Here is a 24,375-nt window from a genome sequence, read left to right on the forward strand (position 1 = left end):
GGGGTGATCCATTCCTGACGCAGGCACTAGGTGTAGGCACTCAAGTGGGGTAGTGTTTTTATCAGGACAGGTGAGGAATCACTGGGTGGTAGGAATTTTGTGGATCCCAGCATATTCCTGTAGTTTGTGTGACAGAAATGCGAGAAAAATAGAGTTTTTATTCAACATTTCAGCTTTGCAGGGTATTCTGGGTAAGAAAACTTTGGGGAATCCACACAAGTCACACCTCTGTGGACTCTCCGGAATGTCTAGTATCCAGAAATGTTTGGGTTTAGTATGTTTCTCTATATGGCCGCCGAACCCAGGACCAAAAACACAGGTGCCTGCCTTACAAAGCCAATTTGTTTTGCGATAGATCATTTTGATGTCTCCACAATACGATTTGGGCGGTGGAAGATTTGGGCGGTGGAATGTGGGGCTGAACTAAATTGGGGAGCTCCCAAGAGAGCACTCTCTCTCTGCTTGCGGCCGCATTCACCTGCTCGCTAGGTTGGGCTAACCCACTATTACCCCGTTGCACAGACTGTGCTTGCGAAGGGACAGCAGGACTGTCCTCATCACCTCCCTCATAATTTACTGGAAGAGGAGTTATCGAATGGGACTCCTCCGACTGAAAAATCACTCCCAGAGTCTGAGCCATTGTCCTATCCCTCAGATGCTGTCTCAGCATCTGATGTCTCAGTCTCTGATCCTATGTCAGAGCTGTCCTCTATAACCCGAGTGACGGCAGCAGTCATCCATCAAGATGCCATCTCTGCTATTGGCTAAACTGTTGCTCTAAAACACTAGCCTACATAGACAGTCACAAAATCGATGGTGTGTGTGAGATACGTGCAACAGTAGAGGCCACCTTACCTGCGCTTCTTCCCTCAATCAGCACGTTCTTTCAAGACACTAAAAAAACACCTTGTCACATACCATTCGTCACAGTCTTTAGCACCTCATGCACCCAGTCCAACAATCATCATTGGTGATCCCACTCCCTCCTCCTCGGATTCCCTCATTACCACCCAGCAAAAGTGCCCTTCATCTCTCCATAGCCGCCCTCCACCCCGCACATACATTTCATTTGTATTATAGCGCAGGTAATGGCTGACTTTACTAATGTACTCAGCTATTTACATAAAATACAGATTTGCTCTTTGCAGTAGGCATATAAACCTTCTGCGCTTCTTTATGGCACTAAAACTGCCACTAGACAAGTCTGACCCTTTTGTAGCAGAAACATAATCACAATACTTACTTGACTTTTTTATTGCTGCCTAAAAGCTACAGTTGAAAAGCGTCAGTTGAAGTATGTGCATTGCATTGAAGATGCAAGCTACAACTGCAAGACAACTGGTGGCAAATATATATATATATATATATATATATATATATATATATATATATATATATCACTTTTATATGTGGGTCTGGTTTTCCTGGGGGCCGATCGCAGCCCCCAGGTAAACCACACACGTATTGACAAAAGTGATTTATATATATATATATATATATATATATATATATATATATATATATATATATATATATATAGATCTATCTCTATATATATATCTATCTACATATATATATATATATATAGATCTATTTATATATATATATATATATATATATATTAGTTGTTGTATGGTTTCCTTGGGGGCCAAAATGGCCCCCAGGGAAACCCTACAACAACTAAAAAAAATATTGCCCCCACAGGGGGTCGCCCTGCCCACGGGCAACCACCTGTCCATTTCTTTTTCTTTTTTTTTTTTTTCTTTTTTAAAAAAATAAAATTTAGCCCCCCAAGTGAAATCCCTGGTGTCTAGTGGTGTTTCCTGGCTGTGCTGCGATCGGGGGCCAGGAAACACTTTCAGGAATGCCTCGTAAGAAAGGGGAGAGTCTCCCCTTTCTTACGAGGCCTTCCTGAACGTGGAGAAGGCCGTTTGTGGCCGTTTTCCCCGATGGGGAAGTCCACAAAGTGATGTCAGCGCGCCTTGCGGCACGCTGACGTCACAAAGGGGCGGGTGGGGTATGGGGGGAGACATGGAAAAGCTTCCGTGTCTCCCCGGGAATAAAAAAAAAAAAACGCACCCGAGGATTTATTAACCCCCTCCCTGGTGTCGGCCACTGGTTGTGACCCGCACCAGGGAGGTAGTGCGGGTGTCGGCCAGTGGCCAACGCCCGCATCCAAGGGGTTAAGTATAGGATCAGCACAGTGCTATCCACACCGAGCTAGATAGGAACAAAGTCTTTTGGCGAGCTGTAAAATGACAAAATCAATTTACCACTCCAGGGACAGTATTACAGCTTTAGGCTGGTAAAATAGCATCCAATCAAACCTGGAATGAGTAAACACAATCCCTGACATGTATTGTGCTCTCATTAGAGGTTGTCAGAGAATTTTAGCTCTGTCCAGACACAAGGGAGCACCCAGTATAAGTCAAAACAAAACCCTTTCAGGGTTAGAGTGATGCATAAATTATGCAAAAAAAGAGAGAACTTGCTAGATAAACAGACATTTGAGTTGAGCAAATCTAAAGTGTTGCTGGTGTTGCAGGGTGCTCCTTATTGAAGCTGCTCTCCACCTAAACTTGGGAATTACCCAGAGTTCTCTCCTTTTTTGCATAATTTATGCGTCACTCTAACCTAGTTTCTATACGAAAAGTGTTTTTTACTTGCCTACTATATCTTTGGCGAAACTTCACAAAACTTTCCCAAAAAAATTGCCAGTCCTGCCATCTGCTGCCTGGAAAGTTTTGGGGTGATCCTTTCAGGGGAGGGCAAAGAAGAAAGGGGGTCCCAAAACATGTTTTCCTCATACATTTTTCCATATGTATTTTGAACAGCAATATTGCAAAAACTACTGGATGGAATTACTCCAAATTTGTCAGGAAGGTAGGTCTTGGTCCAGAAAGAGTGCTTTTTTTGTTTTGATATATAATTCTGTTCAGCAGTTTTTGAGAAATTAAGGGGAAAATAAATTTGTATATCCAGGGAATGATCTCGTGCTGAGATGTGATTGGCTGATAACACTTCAACAACAGAAACTGCCTGAAGCAGAGTCCCCCCTAAAATTTTTTAAAAAACATAAAACGGGCCAGTGTATGAACACCCTGACCCCTTTACTCTGGTGGTACCGTCCAAAAGGGATCCCCAGAGCTAAAAAGCATTTTTTGTTTTAATTTTATGAGTGGAGATGCAGTGGATCCATGAATCCACTAGTAAAATAAAAAATAAAATAAGTGCTGGCTCCTGCCCTTCGTTAGCCTAATTCCCCCAAGTGGGCCAAGTCCCAGGAGCTTTTTTTATAAAAAAAAGTGGTGGGCCTCCTGGCCCCCTCCCGCTGCCTCGGGGACCACCATCTCCCGGGGTAATCTCTTATTTAATGCGGGGGGCCCTGTGGCTCCCCTGCTGTCCCGGGGACTGCCATCCCCCAGGGCAACATGCTATTTGGAGCAGTAGCGGTGCCCACTCCCCTCTGCTGCCCCAGGGACCACCACCCTACAGATTAACACTATATTTGTATTGGGGGGCTGTGCAGCCCTCCCGCTGCCCAGAGACTGCCCCACCCAGGCAAATGTTTAGAAAAATAAAGGGGGTCTCTATGGGACCCCCGCACCTCGGGAACCACCACCCCCCAGGGCTAAGTTCTTGTTGGAGGGAGCCACATAGATCCCCCTTTTGGAGCCAGGGATGGCCTTGGGGACCGCCACCCCTCAGGGCCGGCTCCTGCTATGTCCCGGGGGTGCCCACCATCTGGACATAGCTGTTTGCTGTGGCTTGGCTGCAGCGCTGCAGCCAAGCCAAGCCACAGCAAACACTTCAGGTTTTGACAGCTGGATCTTAAAAGCAGGTCCCTCTGCAAAAATCCAAAATATCATCTCTCTCCTCTGCTCTCGTGCAGGGGACAGAGATGAAATGCTTCAGCAAGCACAGAGCTGCTGTCAAAGCTGCTCTGTACTTGTTGAACCATTGGCACTGTGAGGGAAGCCTTAGGGGTTCCCCTGTAGTGCCAGGTAGCCCGTAAGGGCTTTGTTTTAAAAATAAAATAAAAACAAGTGAGGGCTCCCTCGCAATCCCACATAGTCCATAAAGGTTGTTGTAATAAAAATTGAAAATAAAAATAAATCAGTAGGGACCACAGGAGAGCACTTGAGGGCTCCCTCATGGCCACCTATAGCCTACAAAAGGCTAAAAAGAAAAGAAAAAAAAGACAAAGCCCATATCTCAGTGTGAAGGTTGCAAACCTTCACACTGAGCTACGGGGGTTGAAGGGCAGTTGGACTAATTTTTATTTTTTTTAATAAAATGAATTATACTATTTTAAAAATATTAAATACATTTTTTTTGTGTGAAATCCAACAAAACTATCTCATTCTAAGTATGTGAGATATTAAATCCTAAAAAAATTCTCTCTATCTCTCTCACTTTCACTCTTTCTGCCTGTCTTTCAATCAGTTTCTCCCACTCACACACCCACTTAGACACGTACGCATCCACTCACAGAGCCACTCAGACACTCATGCACCCACTCACAGACCCAATAAGACACTCATGCACCCACTCACAGACCCACTGACACCCTCATGCAGCCACTCACAGACTCGCGCACAGAACGACACACCCACTAAAACACTGATGTACGCACTCTCGCATCCAGACAGACAATCTGACAGCCTTTCTCACCCCCAGATACTCTCTCTCACACCTATTCTCACACCCAGTCAAGCTGTGGCTAACTCTAGTCATGCACTGTAAAAGGGCTGTGCACAGCGTGGTCTTGGGTGGTTGGGAGGTGTTGGCCGCAGGGTCTGGTTGCCGTCCGGGTCTTACTGGAAACCTCCCCTGCGCATGGGTGAAGGACATGCATGGTTGGGTGCCTATAGGGGGTTGGTCTTCCAGTTGCCAACCGCCACCTTGCACGGCCAAAGTCATGTGTGGCAGTGGTTGGATTAATGTATAGTAATTAAAATGCTATGGCCCTCATTTTGAGACTGGTGGTAAAAAACGCCTACCGCCGCAGCGACGGCTGCCAAAAAAACGTCGCGGCGGCTACCAGCCGTCCGCCGTATTATGATCACAGCTGGATTTCTGCCAGAAGAATGGTGGAAATCTGACTGTGGCCATGCTGGTGGATGGAGGTAAGGTGGCGCTGCTGCCACCAGCAGCGCCACACCATATTATGACCCATAATACGGTCTAGCGGTGTTCTGCTGGCGGGCGCTGCTGGTGGCAGCAGCGCCCTGTCCCATCTCCTGCCAGAGGACCCCCTGAACACAGGTAAGTCGGGTCTCCAATAGGGGAGAGGGGTGTTGTGTGTGTGTGTGGGGCGGTGTTTGTGAATGTTTGTGTGTGCGTGGATGCGGGTGTGTGCTGCGTGTTGAATGCGTGTGTGCATGTACGGAAGTGTGAGTGCATGTACGCTGTGTTATGTGTCTGCGTGTATGTATGAAAGTGTGTGCGGATGTGTGTGTGAATGGATGTATGTATGCGTGGATGCATGTGGGAATGGGTGTGTGTATGCATGTGTGTGTGTGTGAAGGGGGTGTGAATGTAGGGGGGTGGGAAGGGGCTTTGGAGAGATGGGGGTGGGGGAGCTAACTGGAGGGGGAGGGAGGGGAGACCCCTATCAGTGACAGGGAAGGAATTCCCTGTCACTGATAGTGCCTACTGCCATGGTTTTCGTGGCGTTAAGAAAGCCATGAAAACCATGGCGGTAGGCGGGGTCATAATCCCGCAGGCTGAACAGTGACGGCCGCTGGGCTGGAGATGGATATCTCCAGCCCGGCAGCTGTTACTGCTGTGGCGGTCGGAGTGGTACAAGCCAAACCGCCAATGTCATAATATGGCGGTAAGTATTGACAGCATTTGGCAGTACTTACCGCCATATTATCGCCGACCGACAGGGTCATAATGACCCCCTATAGGTTACAAAAACATAGAAATTTACTGAAAGAAACAAAAGTTTCAGGGATGTTATAGTTACGAAATATAATTTTAAAAAAGATAGAAATTCACTTAAAAAACAAAGGTTACAGGGAAGTTATAGTTAGGCTCACATTTTATATGTACAAAACCATAGAAATTCACCAGTTAGAGTTACCTCAGGTAACTAACTATAAGTGGTGCCCTAAGGTAACTATAACTCGTGCCCTCGCTATACACTGCAAATTACCCCACATAATATGGCAATCGTGCCATCTTTCATAGCATCATTGATAATATCAATTTAATATTTGCATTAAAAAATATTGTGAAAAAACTGTGCATGGCGAGGGCATGAGTTATAGTTACCTTAGGGCACGAGTTATAGTTACTAACTATAACTGGTGAATTTCAATGGATTTCTACATTTAAAATATAAACATAACTATCACATCCCTGTAACCTTTGTTTTTTTCAAGTGAATTTCTATGTTTTTTAAATTCTATTTTGTCACTATAACGTCCCTGTAACCTTTGATTTTTCTGTGAAAAAAAAATATATCCATATATATATAATATTTTGAGAAAGCTTAAGGCTGGCTAAAGAGTTAAAGTTGTCTAAAAGGAGAAGCAAGACTGAGGAAGAGTACCTTTGAAAAAATGATACTACAGCCTTCCAACTTTTCTGCATTTGCAATGGTTTGTGCACTTTCGTAGCATGTGAGCAGTTTTGACTGTAGTTTTAGGTGGGTGCAGTTGAGCCACAATGATGCATCACAGAACTCAAAGCACAGCATGGATTTGAAGCATCGTGCATGCTGTGCTTTTCAAAGGTCTGCATAAGATGCCTGCAGCATGCAACCCTGTCTGTGTTCTGTAAGGTGACAGCAGCGCTACACGGGACAATGTCTCATGACACCTCGTATGGGCAAAATTGTAATTATGACTGATGAACACATTGGGGGCTCGCAGCTTTAAAGTGTATATTCCTAGAAAAGGAATGAATTATTTACTAATAGCTATATTAAAACAGCTGGATTGCTGTTCAGGGAGTAACTTGGCCAGGGAATTAGCCTCTACCAGATCTCTATTGATGTGTCACTACGTAGACCCCACTTTGAAAACGTCCCCTGAGAAAATGAAAAGGATGCTGTTAGTTACAGGACGATGCTATGTTCATTACTAAGTACAAAGTCAAGATTTGCATATGGCTTTCTTCTGTAATTAATAAGATGATTCGAATATTAGCAAAAATAGAAACCACTCAAAAGATGAATTCACAGGCTTTGGTGGGGCCTAACTTTGGCATGAAGGAAGAAGGGGGTCAGTTATGCACATCCACTTCATGTTTACTTTCAACCTTCACAACACTCCAGTAAGATAGTTGAGTGGGTAAGGCACTCACTGCAGGGCTCCCCATGTAACCTGCAGGTAACAGATTTCAACTCAGACAGCAGATTCTCAATATTATTCTTTTTATGGTACAGCCATTCAAAATATCAGACATTCAACCAATTATTTCTTTGTTGGATGACTGATTATTCTTTCTTGTTGGTAAAATTTCTTTGAATACTCAAACATTATGAACAGATGCAACAATGAAGAAATTGGACCTAATGGGATTTAGATTTTGGCGGATGGGATATCCGTCACCATTGTAACGGAGTAACTCATCCACTGAGTTCTAAATCAGCACTCTGTCTGACTTTGAGATGAGCACCACAACAGTGTTTGATACTTCAGTATACATTAAAAATGAATAATACCTGCCTCCAACCCCATTTTTATAGCTTTGGGGTCCTGGAATATTCTGAATTGTCACAGTTGGAGGCATACAATGATTAACAGTTAAGTTGGTACTGTCATTGGCAGCATTTGCAGGGGCAGTGGTTGACACAAGCCTCAGTGGCCATCTGAAAAGGGCTGTGGATCTCTGAAATTTATTTTCCACAAATGATAAAACTTTATTTTTCCATAATGCTGCACCATAAGGGTCTCCACCCAATGGTTGCATGTTATAGATTTCTAAAGCTGGTGAAACGGATCTGGAGAACAAAGATTTTTAAAATCTAAGTATCCATGAAGTGTTCTGCTGCAGTTTGAGGTTGCTGTTATAGGTATCCTCCCACTTTTGTGATTTATTTAGCACTTGGCAACGGAAATTGTTCTGGAGAATATTGATTACACTTATCGTCAGATAGTTAACTGGGTTGTCTCAATACCCCTTTTTAGAGATGTGGATGGCATTAATCCACCACTCAAGATGGTATTAGTTAAGAGGTTGATATAAGAGGCACAAATATCCAATTCAGATACAAATATATCCCTTTGGGTTTTATCAAGGCCCGGTGCCTTACCTTGTTTTGTATCTAGGATGGCTCTCACAGTGTCATTCAAGTCAAACTTCAATGGCTGATACATTGTGCCAGGGTTGTTTTCTTCCTTCACATATTTTCAGGGTTTCTGTCGTGCGACCTTGGATGCATCAACTTTTTTAATGAGTGAGTTGCCTGTGTGATATAAGTTGCAAAAGTGTAGTGGGAGAAATGTGTTTATTGGCATTTAGTATGCATGCATTTTAGAGATTACTTTACAGCCCTATAGTAAATAGGTACATTGAGGTATAGAATGAATGAGCAAAATAGAAACTGATTTGTTTCATCTGTCACATGCTAGCTAGTAGTTCCATTTCTGATAATGACTGGTGTCTTGAAGGCTTCCAGAAGGCTGCTCTTATTTATGTTATTTCACCAACAGACTAAATAGAAAATTACCTAAAATGGGAGGCTAAAAAGTATATATACAGTAGGTGGGTGCAATGGGTGGGAATTACTCTAGTCAGAGCTGGATTTCAAAGGATTGTTTTGCCACAAGCCATTATTTGCACATACACGTGCAACAAACTTGAAAGAGATCCTCACAACAACTAGACTAACTGATACAAATTGGGAAGGGACCAAAAAAAATTCAGAACTACATCCATTGTAACAAAGTGATAACATGTGATACTGTGGTTTACTCAGGCTCGGGTCAACCTGTTTAATGAAGACATTCTGCAGATTGCAATACCCAAAATGTGATTTACAGCATTAAATGCCTGTTTGGTTTCCTATACAGTGGGAAAGCAGAAAGAAAGATCAAAGTTCGGATCACAGAGCAAAAGAGCATGATTCGCAATAAGAATCAAAATTCCAATTGCGTAGTACACTGGTTGGCATTTAAACACAATGTAGCACAATTATGGTTTCAGATTTTGGAGATCATTAGCCAGCCCTGAAATGAACTCATCCAAGTTGTTGTTTCCGAGAGAAACCTGCCAGCTGGATTACAAGGCTGCAGAACGCCAGACCTTCCTTGGCGATCACCCCGCCACGAAAACCCTAGTGGGAACGCACCCGGTCACAGGAATCCCCATTCCTGTCGCTGGGACATACACCCCTATAGATCCACACACATGCAGACACCCCCCCCCCCACCTGTCCACACATTTACAAACACTCCCCTCGCCCCTTCACGCAAGCATGCATTCACATACACACTCCTCGGCATACACATACATTCACACAGACACCCGCACACACTCGCATACATGCAGACACACACCCCCACTCACTCGCTTACATGCAGACGCACCCCCACTCAGTTGCATACATGCAGACACCCCCCCACTCGCTCACAAACATGCAGTCAGACACCCCCATTCACACGCATGTATACGCACACAAACATTCACATTCAATTGCATAAACGCATGCATTCACCACCCCCCTCACCATACTCGCACTCATACTACACCCACTGCATACTCGCACTCATGCACCCACACACACAGAAACCCCCCACGCCTCCAATCGGATGATCAACTTACCTTTTCTGGCCAGCTGGTCGTCCGGGAGGGGATGGGTCCTGGCGGTTCTCCCGCCAAGCCGTATTACGGCTCATAATATGGCGGGCAGAGTCTTGATGGCGTGTCGGTGCTGGTTATGCAACCACCTCTTCGGAGTCGGACTTCCGCCTATTGACTCAAATATGGTGGTCAGCAGACCACCAGCACTGGCGGTCTGCTGGCTGCAGCGGCTTCTGTGGTCTTACTAAAAGACCGCCGAAATCGTAATGAGACCCAATATGTTGAATTTATGTTATATTAATATCGTCAGTTGTGGTACATGTACCACATTTGGTGGCATAAATTGCGGTCTAATGAGTTGCAGTTTCATATAATTATTGTGATGTCATTCTCTGTGTGGGTGTAAGAATTGCATTTTTCTTTGATGTTTCGTACTTGTGGATTGTTACAGTTTTTAGGAATTTGGGGAACCATTTATTTTATTTTTGTTTTTTGTCACATTTGTAGTTATACATCCTTGTGCATTTTTATGTTTTTGCATTTTCCAGCATCTTGTTTTATACTCCCTGCTGTCACCTGGTTTAATGTTTCTGTGAGAACTAACATGTTTGTACTGTAGTCTGTTTTCCTTCACCTTGTTCAAGGCGTATTAGTCCTGTTTCACTCCATGGCTTTAAAAGCATGTTAAGGATGGGGTATAATTCAGGCATCACTGTTGGAGCATTTGGACGCAGTTGATAGCGAAGAGTGGCTACAGGTGTCTGGGAGGATTGAAGTGGTAAAGTGCTAAGGAAATGGTTTCAGCTTGATAGGGCAAGAGCACGCTAGGCAGCGGGTGTGTGACACTTGTGGTGTTTATTTTACATTGACAGATAACTTATTCAAGTTGTTTTCGTCTGGGCTGTCCCAGCGGGAGTAACATTACCGCAAGCACTGCTTTTTTGGTTGGACCTTTTGATCCTGAGGTACTGGCTCTTTTACTGTGCATAAACATTTATATTGCATGCTGCGATTTGTAGGCATGGCAGTTCGGAGCCAGTATCACATGAGGTGTTTGATTTTTATAGCTGTCATAGTGTCAAGAGGAGCACTACTGGTTTATTGATTGTTCCTGCCACACACAGGCGGTTTGAGACACGTGGTGTGAAGTTGGTTTCGGATTGGCTTGTGATTATTTTCTTTTTACTTGTTTCTTTACTTATTTTTGACCACCCATTCATGCTGCTCTCTTCTTTGGTTGAGCGGGCAGTGCTACTTTTACTTTGAGGTTGTTGTGAAGTTGCAAGGGCATTTCCACTTTGCAAGTTAAGTCTGCATGAGGAAGAGCTCTGGCTCACTTATAAGTTTTTCTCTCTAAGTTGTGTTTTGAGTTACTAACATACCTTCATGTTTCCTGTTCAAATTTGCAGTTACTCCTGAAGAAGGGACACATGGTCCCTAAATGCATTGGGTCTTGTACACAGGCTAGAGTCTCAGATGACTAAGCATTATCCACAATGGAATTTGCAAATGTGCAGTAACATTTGTATACGCATTGATTGGCATTGTTTACTTTTTTCCTAAATTAATTGTTTAAGACTTTGTTGGACAAAGAAATTGTTTGTTGTTAATTTACAATTTATGAATAAGATTGCAGACATTTGGTCCTTACTGCTGTGTGCTCTAGATCTGGCCCACCATGGTGGTCTGGTTATTTATCAACACTCTATCACTCTATCCAGTGCACCATGTGGTGGTTCCACCACGAGTGCGTAGCCTTCGCCATGACTGAGGAGAATCTTTTGTGAATTTAGCCCACAGCGAAGATCCACTGATACCTTAGTCTAAACGATACAGGAACCCTAATTCCTTTAGTACTTTTGGCAGTGTACAATGCAATGGCTCACTAAATACTACCTATCACAACTGCATAAACTAACAAGATTCTAGATCATGGCCATCTGATGGATCACAGATCATCTCTTTGGCTGGGCTAACCAGGGCCAAGTAGCCACATTACTTTCAGCAAGAAAAAGACTACTTGAGGGGCACTACATGTCTGCTCTCTATTGTTCAAAACATAAATATAAGTTCTAGTTTAGAATAACACAGAGAAATTATAAAAGTATTTAGATGGCATTCAGATATATTTATGAATAGAAAGAAGAGTCTGGAACATTTATTTTTAATAAAGGAACGTTTCCTGCAGCTAATAGTTAAAACAGATGGTCTCCTTATTGTTTGATATACAACCTGCCCACTGCCATTGAGCTGTTGTGGCTCTAGCTATTGAACTCGGTCAGCAACAGCCCTCACCCGCCCCACTCCAGTAAGATCAGCTGAGTTGCAATGTTTCAAAGAGGTTTTCTTCCATTATTCATCCTTGAAGTGTACTGACAGATGCCTCTGTATGGCTTCCCTCTTTGACTACTAACTTTTATGTCTTTTTAGGGGCGAGCGCAAAGCGCTCCGTTCCCTGTTGTAATCTCTCTTTGGGCTTCTAACCTCACCCATGTCAGATCAGTCACTTTCATTGGCTCCTGGGGTTTCCTTTTAAATCCACTTGCTTTCATTAGTGATAGGCATGCATACGTCATGCCTTTTCCGGTGTTTAGTCCCACTTGAGCGCATCGACCAACTGCTGAAAACATACGAGGCTCGATGTTTTCTGTCTGGTTTCTGGACAACTTTTTCTCTTTATTTCGCAGCGCACTCTCACTGGGCAATAGTCGAGCGCTTTGCATGACACTGATCCTGTTACATGGGTAATTGCACTTTTGCTGGTTACATCGAAAATTTCACTTTTGCCGATAGGTTTCACTGCGAGCGGACTTTTATTTCCTTTTGTGTGCCTGCTTTGCGCTGATGGCAGCCATCGGCTCGCTTATGTGCAACTTTTACTTTTCAGTTTATATGGCAAGAAAAGTCTGGTTAGTTATGTGAAACTGTTTTACTTTTCATTTTCAATTTATGTGAGAAGAAAAGTCAGGTTAGGAGTTTACAATGCTAATAGCTCTAACTCGAGCAAACGCGAGACCCATTTTATTGCAAATGCTTGTTGTTATATTCAATCTCCACATATTTATGCATCTAAAAGTACAGCCTGTGCTACTCCTACCACCAATTCAAAATGCTCTATATCTCCATGAGCCATATGACTATTTCATCTTCTCTATGAAAAAAAAAATACAGTGGTAGTGGTAACAAAGTGGATGCTTCTGAAAGCTGAGAGTTCTTCAATTTCCTTGTGTATTTCTCTTTTATTGTTTACTTTCATTTACTTTTAAATTTCATACAAATATCTCGTCTTTATTCTGTAGGCCACAGAGTTAATTGTCATATTCTAAAAACTATGCATTATCATTACTAGGAATAGCTCAATAATTACGCAGACCATGAATAGAGCATATTTAATTACGTTTATTCTCGCACACAGCACTCGAAAGCATGGAGGGATATTATTACAGGGACAACATTTCTGTGGAGGAATTTCAAGCTCAGATCAATGCAGCTTCGCTGGAAAAGGTCAAACAGTATAATCAGAAACTCAGGTAACTAAATCTGTATTTTACCACTCAACTACAGCTTTGAAACGGAATATACAGTGGTCTTCATGTTTTTTTTTTTTTTTAGTTGCAAAGTTGGTTTGGCTATCTGACCTTTGATGTATCAACATGAGGGAAAGGTTAAATCAAAATGAAACTTAGGAACAAACTTTAAATGCTTGGTAGAAAAAGGCCAGCACATCGTCAGAATGACCTTTGCAATATTATTGCATTCTTCTACAGGATATAAAAGGACATTTCTACTTGTTTTTCTGCCCTCACCCATGACAAAGGGGAGTGATAGCAGATAAGAATTGGGAACCCAGAGGACAGATCCTTTTCTGTCTTGCAGGCATGATGAGTTATCTTTAAAGTTGCTGACTTTGCAGTCCGAACCCGAGGCAAAGTGTGTGTAGGGCATTCAAGGTGCAAACATCAGATTTGAATGAAAAGGAGACCCAAAAAATACAATAAAATGGTGCATAAGTGTAAGTGACTGGGCTGAGAATATGAATGGAAGACGGCATATACATGCATAACTCCACTTGTCTTTCATCAGGGTGGTTGACAATTTAAGAGCGATGCTAAAGCAACGCAAACAACAATGACCGAAATGCACAAAACTGACATTACACTTACACATATTAGTTGCTGTTCAGCTAGACATTGTGGGCTAATCCTCAAAGGCAGATCAAGAAAATAGAATGAAGCAAACAAGGACTTAGAGAGTTTTTCAAGCGATACATTTGAATAGGTGATCAGGCTGTTATTCATTGATAATGGACGCTTGTTTAAATAGGCACTTTTCAAATAGACACTACTTTATATAGGCTGCTCCATTCTGTCAACATAAACTTTTGAATTGAACCTGAAGCCATACTGATACTGTATTGCAAGCATTTCTAGTGGCTGCCTGCAACATTTAGTTCTATACAAGAAATTAAATGAAATTGAATTTGTAAGCAACGTTGTACCACTTTGAAGACCTATATTGGAGGCAAATGATCACTGAGTTCAGGTCATCAAATATAAGGGTTGTCATGGAGATGTCCTTAGCCCAAAACCCATTCATGATTCTCCTGGGTTCCCTGCCAGCCAGGAAGGAGGTCTTACGAATCTGTAAGCGGCAAACAACTCACAATAGCTATTAATGAAATGGGTAGACGAGCTGTGATCAGAAAACAAGCAGTCTCTCAGAATTAGTGGACTCATGTGCAGGACTCAACTTTTATATCAAAAGTCCTCCCATCGCTACCAAATCAAATTGCAAGTTGATCCTAGGTCATTCTGAACCCTTCCAAGACTTAATAAATTAGGGTTCATTCCTATTAACGTATTCTGACACTGTCAAGGTTGAAAGAATAATATCCAGCAGCTGAAATATAACACGATAAGAACACTTTGGCCTGCCATTTGAAAGACAATCAATGAGGATCCTAATGTATATAGAATACTCTATCCAACTACAGTATTCGTAGGTGCTCATGCTATTCAGAATAGGCCCGATAACAGTGATATTCTTCCCCTAGAACTTTTCATGGTCAGGCCATGGACCTTAACATAATCCTAGTAAACTTGAAAATTCTTAAATAGGTTTCAGTTCATACTTGGTGGGCATGGTTATTTTCTATATGCAGCACCCATAGTACAGATCTTACACACAAAGATCTAATCAACAGCGAAAGACCTCTTTGTTTCACACTAGGGGCTTCATTCTCAAGGCACATTTCTGTCCTCTCCCCCTGCGCTTGCACAAAAATTGCTGCCTAGTGCCAATGCAGGCCCCCTTGCACCCTCGTGCACGGATGCCTGTGTAATGGAGATGATTGTTTTTGTGCAGGAAGGGACACCTTCCTGCATAAAAACAATCACATGAGCTGTTCGCCTCTGTAGCACACATAGAAAGAGGAAAAAACAAAAAGACATAAAGGTATTTCTCCCTGTTGCAACATTCTTACGCCACCCCTGAGGTGACGTAGGAATCTGGGGATTCCCAGGATTGTAAATCTGGGAATGCGTCAGATTCCGTCGTGTTCCATGGGTGTTGCATGGGAACACCCCAAGTAACACCCATGGAATGCCCCTTTCATGCAGTGTTATGCGTGAAAGGGGTCTATATTTACAAGGCCATGAAAAGCCACGCAAGGTGGGCTTGCGTGGCCTTGTAAATATGTCCTGGCACACTGCACCACCGGAGCATAAATAAATGATGCTCCGGGGCGCAGTGTGCCACTAGGGCCTCGTAAAAGAGGCCCTCGATCTGTAACTTCAAGAAGGCATGCCATTTTAAAGCCTGCTGTACATTCCGTCTTGAGTCCCCTTCTGTGTACTCAATCTCATCAATCTCATCTATCACATCTATTTAACCTAGCTCGTCTACTGCAGCAGTATCTGATTTGTCTATATAATGATTACAAATGAAAATTATCAGACATTGCCATGACCGAATTAATCCTTGCGCCCTTTTGGTATGTCGCCTTCAGTTCTTAAATGTTTTTCTTACTATAATCCTTTCTGCCATACTGTCATATTTATTGGATATGTAGTTTGCTGTGTTCTTCTGCATTTTCTTTGAGAAAGCACCAGGTGATGTGAACACTGCCCATTACCAATGGCAATCTATTGTTTAACTGTTGTTCAAGAAACAAACATACACGTGCATACACTCTCGTGTGCTCATGATCATGATTGAGGTGCTGCTTCTGTCATAATATTTTTCTTTGCATTTGCACTGGTCCTAGGAGCACGCTTTGTGTTACTTATCAGATAAAATGGTGGTGCTTTCCATAAACAATGTTTTATTATATTAGATTTTGTTACAACACACTAGCACTAGCATAGTGCTTTGGAGTAAGATGCTTTCTGTGGAAACAGAAAGACGAGTGCTCAAAAAGAAGCATGGTTTGCTTTCAAGATGAGCTCTGGTTTGAAGGAGCAGTCTGGTGTATGCCTGAAAGAACAGTGAACTGGAGGGTCACCCAAAATGTACTGACTGCAGTAAAGTTGCAGAGGACCAAAGGCAGAAGGAGTGTGAATGTTTGACAATTGATTGAAACCTGAGGCAATCAAGAGAGAGGTTTCTGTGGAGTGGTCGGCATGGTGCTTCATGTGTGCCCCAACGTCGCCCAATATGAGAATCTGTTAGGCTTTCACTCTCTGATTAACCTCTGTACAGGGGCAATGACGCTTATTTTGAAGGTGTTTTATCAGGGTTTCTATCCCCTAGATATGAGCTAAGGCCTCCTGATTACTAACTAATCTCATGTGAACCTGAGTTCCATCAAGTGTTCTGTAGGATTGACTGAACAAGCAAAACAGCTAGGCTGATTAATTTCCAAATACCTGCTGTCCCACTCTGGACTTTGTGGCACACTATCTGTAAATGGCTCCCTAGAGATTTTTGGTGGAATATTTTAGTCATCTTTGAATTCCTTATCTGGCTCTATGAACATCTTTCTTTCTTGGAAGAACTTTAATTCTGGAGTGCTCCATATGAGAATGGGTCCTGCTTACAAGCAAAGACATCCAGTAAAATATCTAGGTTCCCCCAGAGCATTTTGCTTGTCACCCACTGCTGGGATTCCACATTGATAAGAGCTTTTTATCTGAAAAGAAGTGTCAATAGGCTTTGCGGTCTAGTGCACATTGTTTTTGAGATTCAAGTTAGACATTCTGGCATTGGTTTTGTCAAGTGCTGACTAGATATGAAAGAAGATCACACTGGATTACTTTCAGTCCTTCACTCACCTCCTTCACTTTGTAACTGCTTATCTTTGTAACAATGCAAATGATGCATTCTTTAATTGACTAAATTAAGTCTCTTACACAAAATCAGTTTACTATATTATTTCAGGCTGTAAAATTTGATCTGCAATGTAGTAGAAAGAATAGATGAACAATGTAAAGTTGGAACGACAAATATGGAAGGTCAGCTTGGGTTAGCTAGAGTATAGCCAATGTGATGAGTTTTTTTTAATGGGTTTCTTTATTGGCATTTGGATGGAATGACATGGTTCATACCAAAAGTATCAAAGACGTATTTCCCTGTACCGGGTATATGTTAGCTTCATAAATAAGTAGCGTAGCATCTGAAGGTACATACAAAATAATACAAGGATAATCCTGTTGGTCACAGAAGTGAAATTACATTGGGGTACCTATAGTCAGGGAATGGCAATATGCACGTCTCCATTGAAATTAGTTATAGCATTGTTTCAGATCATACATTTAACATACAAAACAGTGTTGAACTAAAACAAATGCACCTGATGCCCCCACTCTTCCTGATGATCTTCCAGTTATCTTTTTCCATACTTGTATGCAATAATCTGTTCTGTGTGTTTCCTTTATCAACTAGCATGTTGTCAGGTTAGAAGAAACACCACATATCATTATCAATAAGTGTGTGTTATGTGTCAATCTTAGCCAAATATAAGTGCTCCGTCCACCAGAGGAATATGTTCTGGGCAATCCCTTTTGCCCCCAACTCCAGGACAAACTACTCCAGATGGCTCAGATAGTGCCTGTGTAATTATTGCCAGGGCCAGCAGGACGTCTGCTGCCTTTCTCTCTTTACTTGTTTTTCGCATATGAGCCTCTTCTGCACCAGTCCACTCAATTAGATCTTTTTCCCAGTTGTTAATCATCAGGGATTGAGCTAAGCCAGTGTATTGTAAGGCATCGTTTTGCCCCTGAAAGCCCCAGCAGTGCGTACCTTCTGCTCAAGGCCCTCTTTGGATTTTCAGGGATCAGTACGAGCAGACACCAGGGGATCTGCTTCGGTATGTATCATTCTGTTGTGTGCCTTATATGAGAAAGCACAGCCTCCTAAAAAGGGACCACCAATGTGCAGTGTGCAAAGGAAGTGTCTAAAGTCTGCTTCATCAGCTCCACAGCAGGGGAAGTGGGTATTCCTATCCAGGTAAATGGTGTGTAAACATTTAGGGAATAGATATACTATGTGCACAATGCTACATTGTATTTGTTTAAACCATACACAGGTAGCTGCCTTACAGACCCCAGTGTGTATTTTGCACCTGTCTTTCAGGGTGTTAGGTTCATTACATAGACATTGCCCTGTCTCTTCCAGTCATAGTGGCCCTGTCTGTGTATCTGCCCATAGAGCTCTATACAGATATGTTATTATTTGACTCCTGCCCCCATATTCAAGAGTGGTGTCAGTGTTTACGAGGATTGATGTGCATCAGGGAACGTGGGCCACAGCTGTCTAGCAGTGGCAGCTATTTTTGCATAGTGAAGGAATTGTCCATGCCCCCGTCCAAATGTAGGAACTGCCGCCTGTATAGTCATAAAACGTTCCCTCGGGTAGAAATCCAATAGCATTTGACATCCTCACTCCTGCCACCTATCGTCTGTCATATGAGTTGTAATTTGAGAGAATGGCTACAGAATCCAGATATCTAGATCGGGGCAAGCCAAATCACTTTTCAGACAGTTCTGTTCTATACTTTGCCCATTAGTCATATCAAGAATGGGAAGGCGCCCGGGGTACTGCAACCCCACATCAACAACTTTCCCAACAGGACTCCATTGTGTGTGCCCTCAAATAGCGATCTCTCCCAGTTAGGCTCTCTGTCAAACCAATGAACTGCATGTTTCAGCTGTGCCATCAGGTAATATAATTCTAGATCAGGGACTTCCTTTCACCCTTTACCCCGTTCTCTTTTTTATAAGTTGAGGCCTATTTTGCACCTTCTGCCAGCCCAGAGAAATTCCACCAACATAGAGTCCAGCTCTTGGAACTCCCTTCAAGGAATCTCCTACATCGGTTCCTGGAGGATGGACAGACAATGGGGCAGGATCACCATTTTGATTATCGCTACAGTCAAAGAGTGTTCCAGAACTTTTGATTGAAGGATGCAGGTTAGTTATTACTCTGCCTAAGTTCATGTCAAAAGTCAGCTGTTCCTTGTGTGCGACATATATTCCAAGGTATTTAACCTTGTCCGTGGTCCACGGCAGGTCTACGATGGGGAGGCACTGGGCAGGCATGCCGTGTAGGTGACCAAGTGGGAGTGATATACATTTTATAGGGTTAAGTCACAAGATTGAGGATTCCCAGAACTCATTAAGCCACAATGGAACTGATATATCAGGTTGACAGAGATAGAACATTGTGTCATTTGTGTATGACGATACTATATGTTCATTGTTGCCTATCTGTACACCCCATCCTTGCAGGGTGTGTCACAACAAACACTCAAGGGGTTCCATTGCAATGGCAAAAATCTGCGGCGACAGTAGGCATCCTTGTCGGGTACCCTGCTGAAATTAAGTAGCGTCCGAAACGTAGCAACCTGATTGAACCAGCGTCCTCGAGAGCCTATAAAGCAGTTATACCCATCCTATATAATTTTGTCCTAATCCCAGTCTATCCAGCACTTGCCAAGCATATTCCCAGTGCATTCCTTTTCTATGTCTAGAAAAGCCAGCGCATAAAGGTCTTCTTGTAGCTCTGGAGCATGAAGCACATGGGTGAGGCGATGCAGGTTGCGTAATGTATTTCTCTTCAGGATAAAACCCAACTGGTCATAATGAATCACACATGAGAGGAACAGGAGTAGCATTTGTGCTAAAAGCAATGTTGTGAGTTGCTGGGGATTGAACAACTCATATTTTAATCGTGTATGTTAAGCAAACCTATCAATAACAAAGATTTTGAGGGTTATTTACTAAGGACTCGCTAGCACTCTTGTAGAGCTGAACAATTTTACTCTGCACTGACAGGCTTTCATGATGGTACTTAGATCAATGCAATGCTTTCTGTTAAGTTGCACAGCACTTGCACCCATGTAAACCTTAGAAAATAATCTGCTGTGTTTACTGGTACAGAGGGTAAATTGATAGTCGTCTTAGTATTCCAACATTTTGAGACTTATCACAGGTTTTTCTTGGCATATTTGTTTTTACATTTATAAAGGACGCCTGGAGTAAGGTGTCTGACTCTCTATCTCTTTTCAAGGGGCACAAGTTTAGAAGACTAGTAGAGGATGGCAAATGGCATTTGATGCTGTTCACTAAATATACTCTAAGCACTTTATTATCAATGTGAACCAAAGAGAACTGTTGCCTGATTTTACAGACTAGACCTAGTATGAAAGTGCTCATTGCAGGATGGACGTCTAGAGCTTGGAAATGCTCAGTGGGTTTTTATATGCATAGAGGAAGGGGGATCCACATCCTGGTAGCAGCAGAGATGCATGATGAGGATCAGTTTGTTTATAGACTACTGACTGTTGCTGCGAGAGACCCCCACACACAACTTAATAATTTGTGCTAGTCATTGGAAGGGGGTGGAGGTAATTTCCTAAAACTGTTATTTCCCACTAGAGAATTTCGTTGAGGAATTCTGTCTTCTTGACACCCCTGATCTTGGGCAGGAAAGGCATGTGTGAGGGCAAAGACATACATGCAAAATAAGCATTTTTATGACTACATCCTTGTTTACTCCTTCCCTTGGAGGATGTCACAAAGAGAACTTGGATAAGTATGTACTCCCTATGTGCTTTTCACACTACAATTGAATGGGTGGCTCTGCTGAAGACTACCAAGTTGGTCATAGGGTAAGGGCCCCTAGAGCAGCTTTTGGCAATCAGCTTGTGAGAAACTGGGCTGTTGATGGAGGGGCAACAGCCACAATCCTTGTATGGGTGAACTATAGACGGTCACTGAATTAACCTGTGCTTAATCTTCTGGTAACTTGGCACAAAAGCAGGGAGGCTTAACATTAAGGCAATGTGTACATTAGTTATGCAGCATGCAGCAGTATTAAAGTGAAAACACCACTCCAGAAAAATCCCACACCAATTTAGAAAAATAGAGTAAAATGTAATAAAGTATTTGACAACAAAACAACAAAAATCTAATTAGTAGAACAGGGCCTATTCAATTTTAAATATATCAGGTTCAGTATAGCTCCTAAAGGCACAAAGCCCCACTCGCGGTTATCTGGTTATGCAAGTCACAGGTTGAAGCCCACCATGATTGAGCACTTGCCAGATGCAGGGACCAAATTAATTCCTGTTAAAAAGCTACCTTCTAAAGTCCAGCAGGAAGAGTTCCGTTGGAGGTGGCGGGTCCTCGAGGATCAGGGAGGGCATTGCAGATGGTCATTGCTGAAATGCCCATAATATCCAATGTCCCTCACACATTGCTGCACATTGTAATTACTGACTCGGTGCCCTTTGTGACTTCAGTTTATCTTTGTGTGTGTTGAGAAACGTGATCCACTACGACGATATGAAGTCATGGTTTTTAATTCATTTTAATACTGCAGTAGAACGAATTTACAATTAAATAGTGCATTTGCTTTTCTTAGGTAAGAAAAATCACTTATTCTTTCCCTAAGGCTGCATGCATTTTGTTTGCAAAGCCATTTAGAATGATGGATCAGGACAGGTAACAACAGTACGCACGCAAAAACACAGAAGGCAGAAGTTGCCAATTCTGAGAAAGGTGCACAAATGAAATACGATGTCAAGTAGAAACTCCTAAATAACACTTGAAGCAAAATAGAAAAAAAAGACAAAAAACACAAAGCATGGCAAAATCCCCGTAAATAATGAACTAGCCATCCAAACATTGCAGTATGAATAACTGCAAGCAGTGCAGAATTTTTCACATGTGAACTGTTCTTGTGTCCGTTCCCCAAAAACATAAATTCTACGTGATTTTACGAGTGTGGTTTGCCAATGAAAAAACAAAATGATGAAGCAAGTAAAATCTGTTATCCTCTTATTGATCGAAAGTCTTACAATTTGCATTATATTCACAATGTAAGCATTCTCTACTAGAAATATAAGCTGAAAGAATAACTCGATAGTGAGCTCCATCACAATCATTTATCGGTTTGATTAGGAAGTGAAAAACAACTCAAAAGCTTTGTGTATGTATTTCATCTTTGAGGATTGCCTAGTTTCTAGAATACATATTTTGTGCAATGGTTTTTGAAAAGTGAAGAAGTTGTTTATAACTTTTTGGGCAATTAGCATGGATTTGCTTCAGACCGGAGTATTAAATGCTGTGCAGATAGATAGGGACATATTTATACTTTTTTAGCGCCACATTTGGGTCATTTTTTGACGCAAAAGCGGTGCAAACTTGCAAAATACAATTGTATTTTGTAAGTTTGTGCCGCTTTTGCGTCAAAAAGCGGCGCAAATGCGGTGCTAAAGAAGTATAAATACGGGCCATAGTTTGCAGTGATGTGCTGGACTATCAGGATGTTTTGCCTTCCCTCACAGACTGGTGGTCATACCTTCCTGTAGATGGGAGCCTGAATGTCCTGATGACGTTCAAGGAAGCCACACTTACCATAAACACTTTGGTGCACGGAGTGTCCTACCTGACTCTGCTCCAGGGAACACCATGCTTGGTCTCTATGATTGAGCATTTCATATTCCATGTGCTGTGGCCCTTTTTGGGTTCTAATCACAGTTCTCATTCACTGACTGTACAAGGATCTTTCTCAAATAAAACCGTGCTTCTCAATTTTGCTCCTGCTTATGTTTACTCAAGCCTCCCAAATTTTCCGTTATCTGTTCCTCCAAGTCCTTCTTTACTTTATCCTTGTTGCTTGTGCTGTGGTGTGAACCTCAAATTGAATGTTCCTTCACCTTTATTGGAATTCGTTCCTGGAGTGCCTTTAATCTGGACCAAGTGCTACTTTGACGTGTTCAAAGCTGTTCTTCAGCGAAAACCTACAGTATGTATTTGCGGGACTTATCAACTGTCTAATGATCAATATTATATTCCTTTCACGGAATACTTAATTCTAACTCTAGTTCAATCAGTCAATCAATCAGTCAACTTGTAGAGTGCGACTTGCCACCTGTGAAGGTATGTAAGTGCCGGCAGGGTCTCAGTCGAAGAGCCAGGTTTTCAGGGTTGTACTGAACTCCTGTAGAGTAGGGACTGCAGCAAAGCAAATAAGGTTTGTGCCAACAATCCCCTTAACAAGATTAAAGAGCAACTCATGTTGTAACATTATATGAATAGTGCCCAGTGAAATAGACATTTCTATTGCACTTCGTGGATGTGAAATCTTGATATAGAGCTCTCTTTGCATTTTTATGACATATGTTCCTGATATTAAAGGGCACTTTACCAGCATTGGGTGCTTTATAGATGTGCATACTTGAATATTCCATGTTGTCAAAGTAGGAGTCTCTGGTTATATGATGAATCGGCATGGAGATCAGTTTCAATTTTCCATAAATACAACTATGAAACTGTGTAGGGTTCCATCAGGTAGTGGGGGTGGCAGCTCTGCAGCAAGAGGGATTACTTTGCTGTTCTTCAGTCAGACCATTCAAGAGAAATGGGACCTGGAAGATATTTTCACGGTCCAGTGTACAGTCTCTCAAATTATAATACAAAGGGTACACTGTTTTATATATAATTTTCCTCAATACTTATTCCGAGAGGATGAAACGGTCACCCAAAGCAATTACTGAGGTGCAAGTGCACTCATTCACCATTAGATAGAAAGCTTCATCATCGGGCGTTCCTCCTCATCGGGCTGGTGCTGCAATGCCCAAAGGGCCCTGCAAGAGATCTTTTCAGTAGGTGGCAACAAACACCAAGCAAGTGAATACTGATTCAGTATGAAAGAAGTGTGAAGGATTGAGAAGAAGTTCATTAAAATTGGTTATAGGTGCTAATGCTGTCACTGTACTGAGACAGTGGTAGGACCTATGTCAAAATTAAAACAAAAGGAGGAAGAAAATCAGAGGTTATGAACCGACAATTCCCAACAAAAAGTCTGTGTGTATGCATCTTACACTACTGGAATCAAGGTCAACATGTTTCTGGTCCTGAGTATGTTCCTATGGATTCAGTGTGGTTATATGATGGAACCACGCATGCCAGGACAATGCATGCCTTAACAACGTGGTCAGAACCATGACTGCGTTGTTTCCACGCATGCCTTTACAACGCATGCCTTTACAGCGAATTTCATTGCAAAAGCATGCCTAGTAAAGGCATGTATAGAAATGACATGCAAAACGGCATGCTTGATTCTTTCATGCAACCCGCCCTGAGGCCCAAAACTATCCCCACCCCTAATACC

General features: G+C 42.4%; 1 protein-coding gene across 1 annotated transcript in view; it reads left to right on the forward strand.

Annotated features, from left to right (window-relative positions):
* Positions 1-24,375, forward strand: part of PREX2 (phosphatidylinositol-3,4,5-trisphosphate dependent Rac exchange factor 2) — a 1,096,481-nt gene that overhangs the window by 876,920 nt on the left and 195,186 nt on the right. The window contains exon 36 of the mRNA XM_069220299.1: positions 13,175-13,289. Within this exon, the coding sequence (XP_069076400.1) occupies positions 13,175-13,289 (115 nt within the window). The remainder of the gene's footprint in view (positions 1-13,174; positions 13,290-24,375) is intronic.

Source organism: Pleurodeles waltl, chromosome 2_2 (assembly GCF_031143425.1).
Source record: "Pleurodeles waltl isolate 20211129_DDA chromosome 2_2, aPleWal1.hap1.20221129, whole genome shotgun sequence".
Classification (NCBI taxonomy): Eukaryota; Metazoa; Chordata; class Amphibia; order Caudata; family Salamandridae; genus Pleurodeles; species Pleurodeles waltl.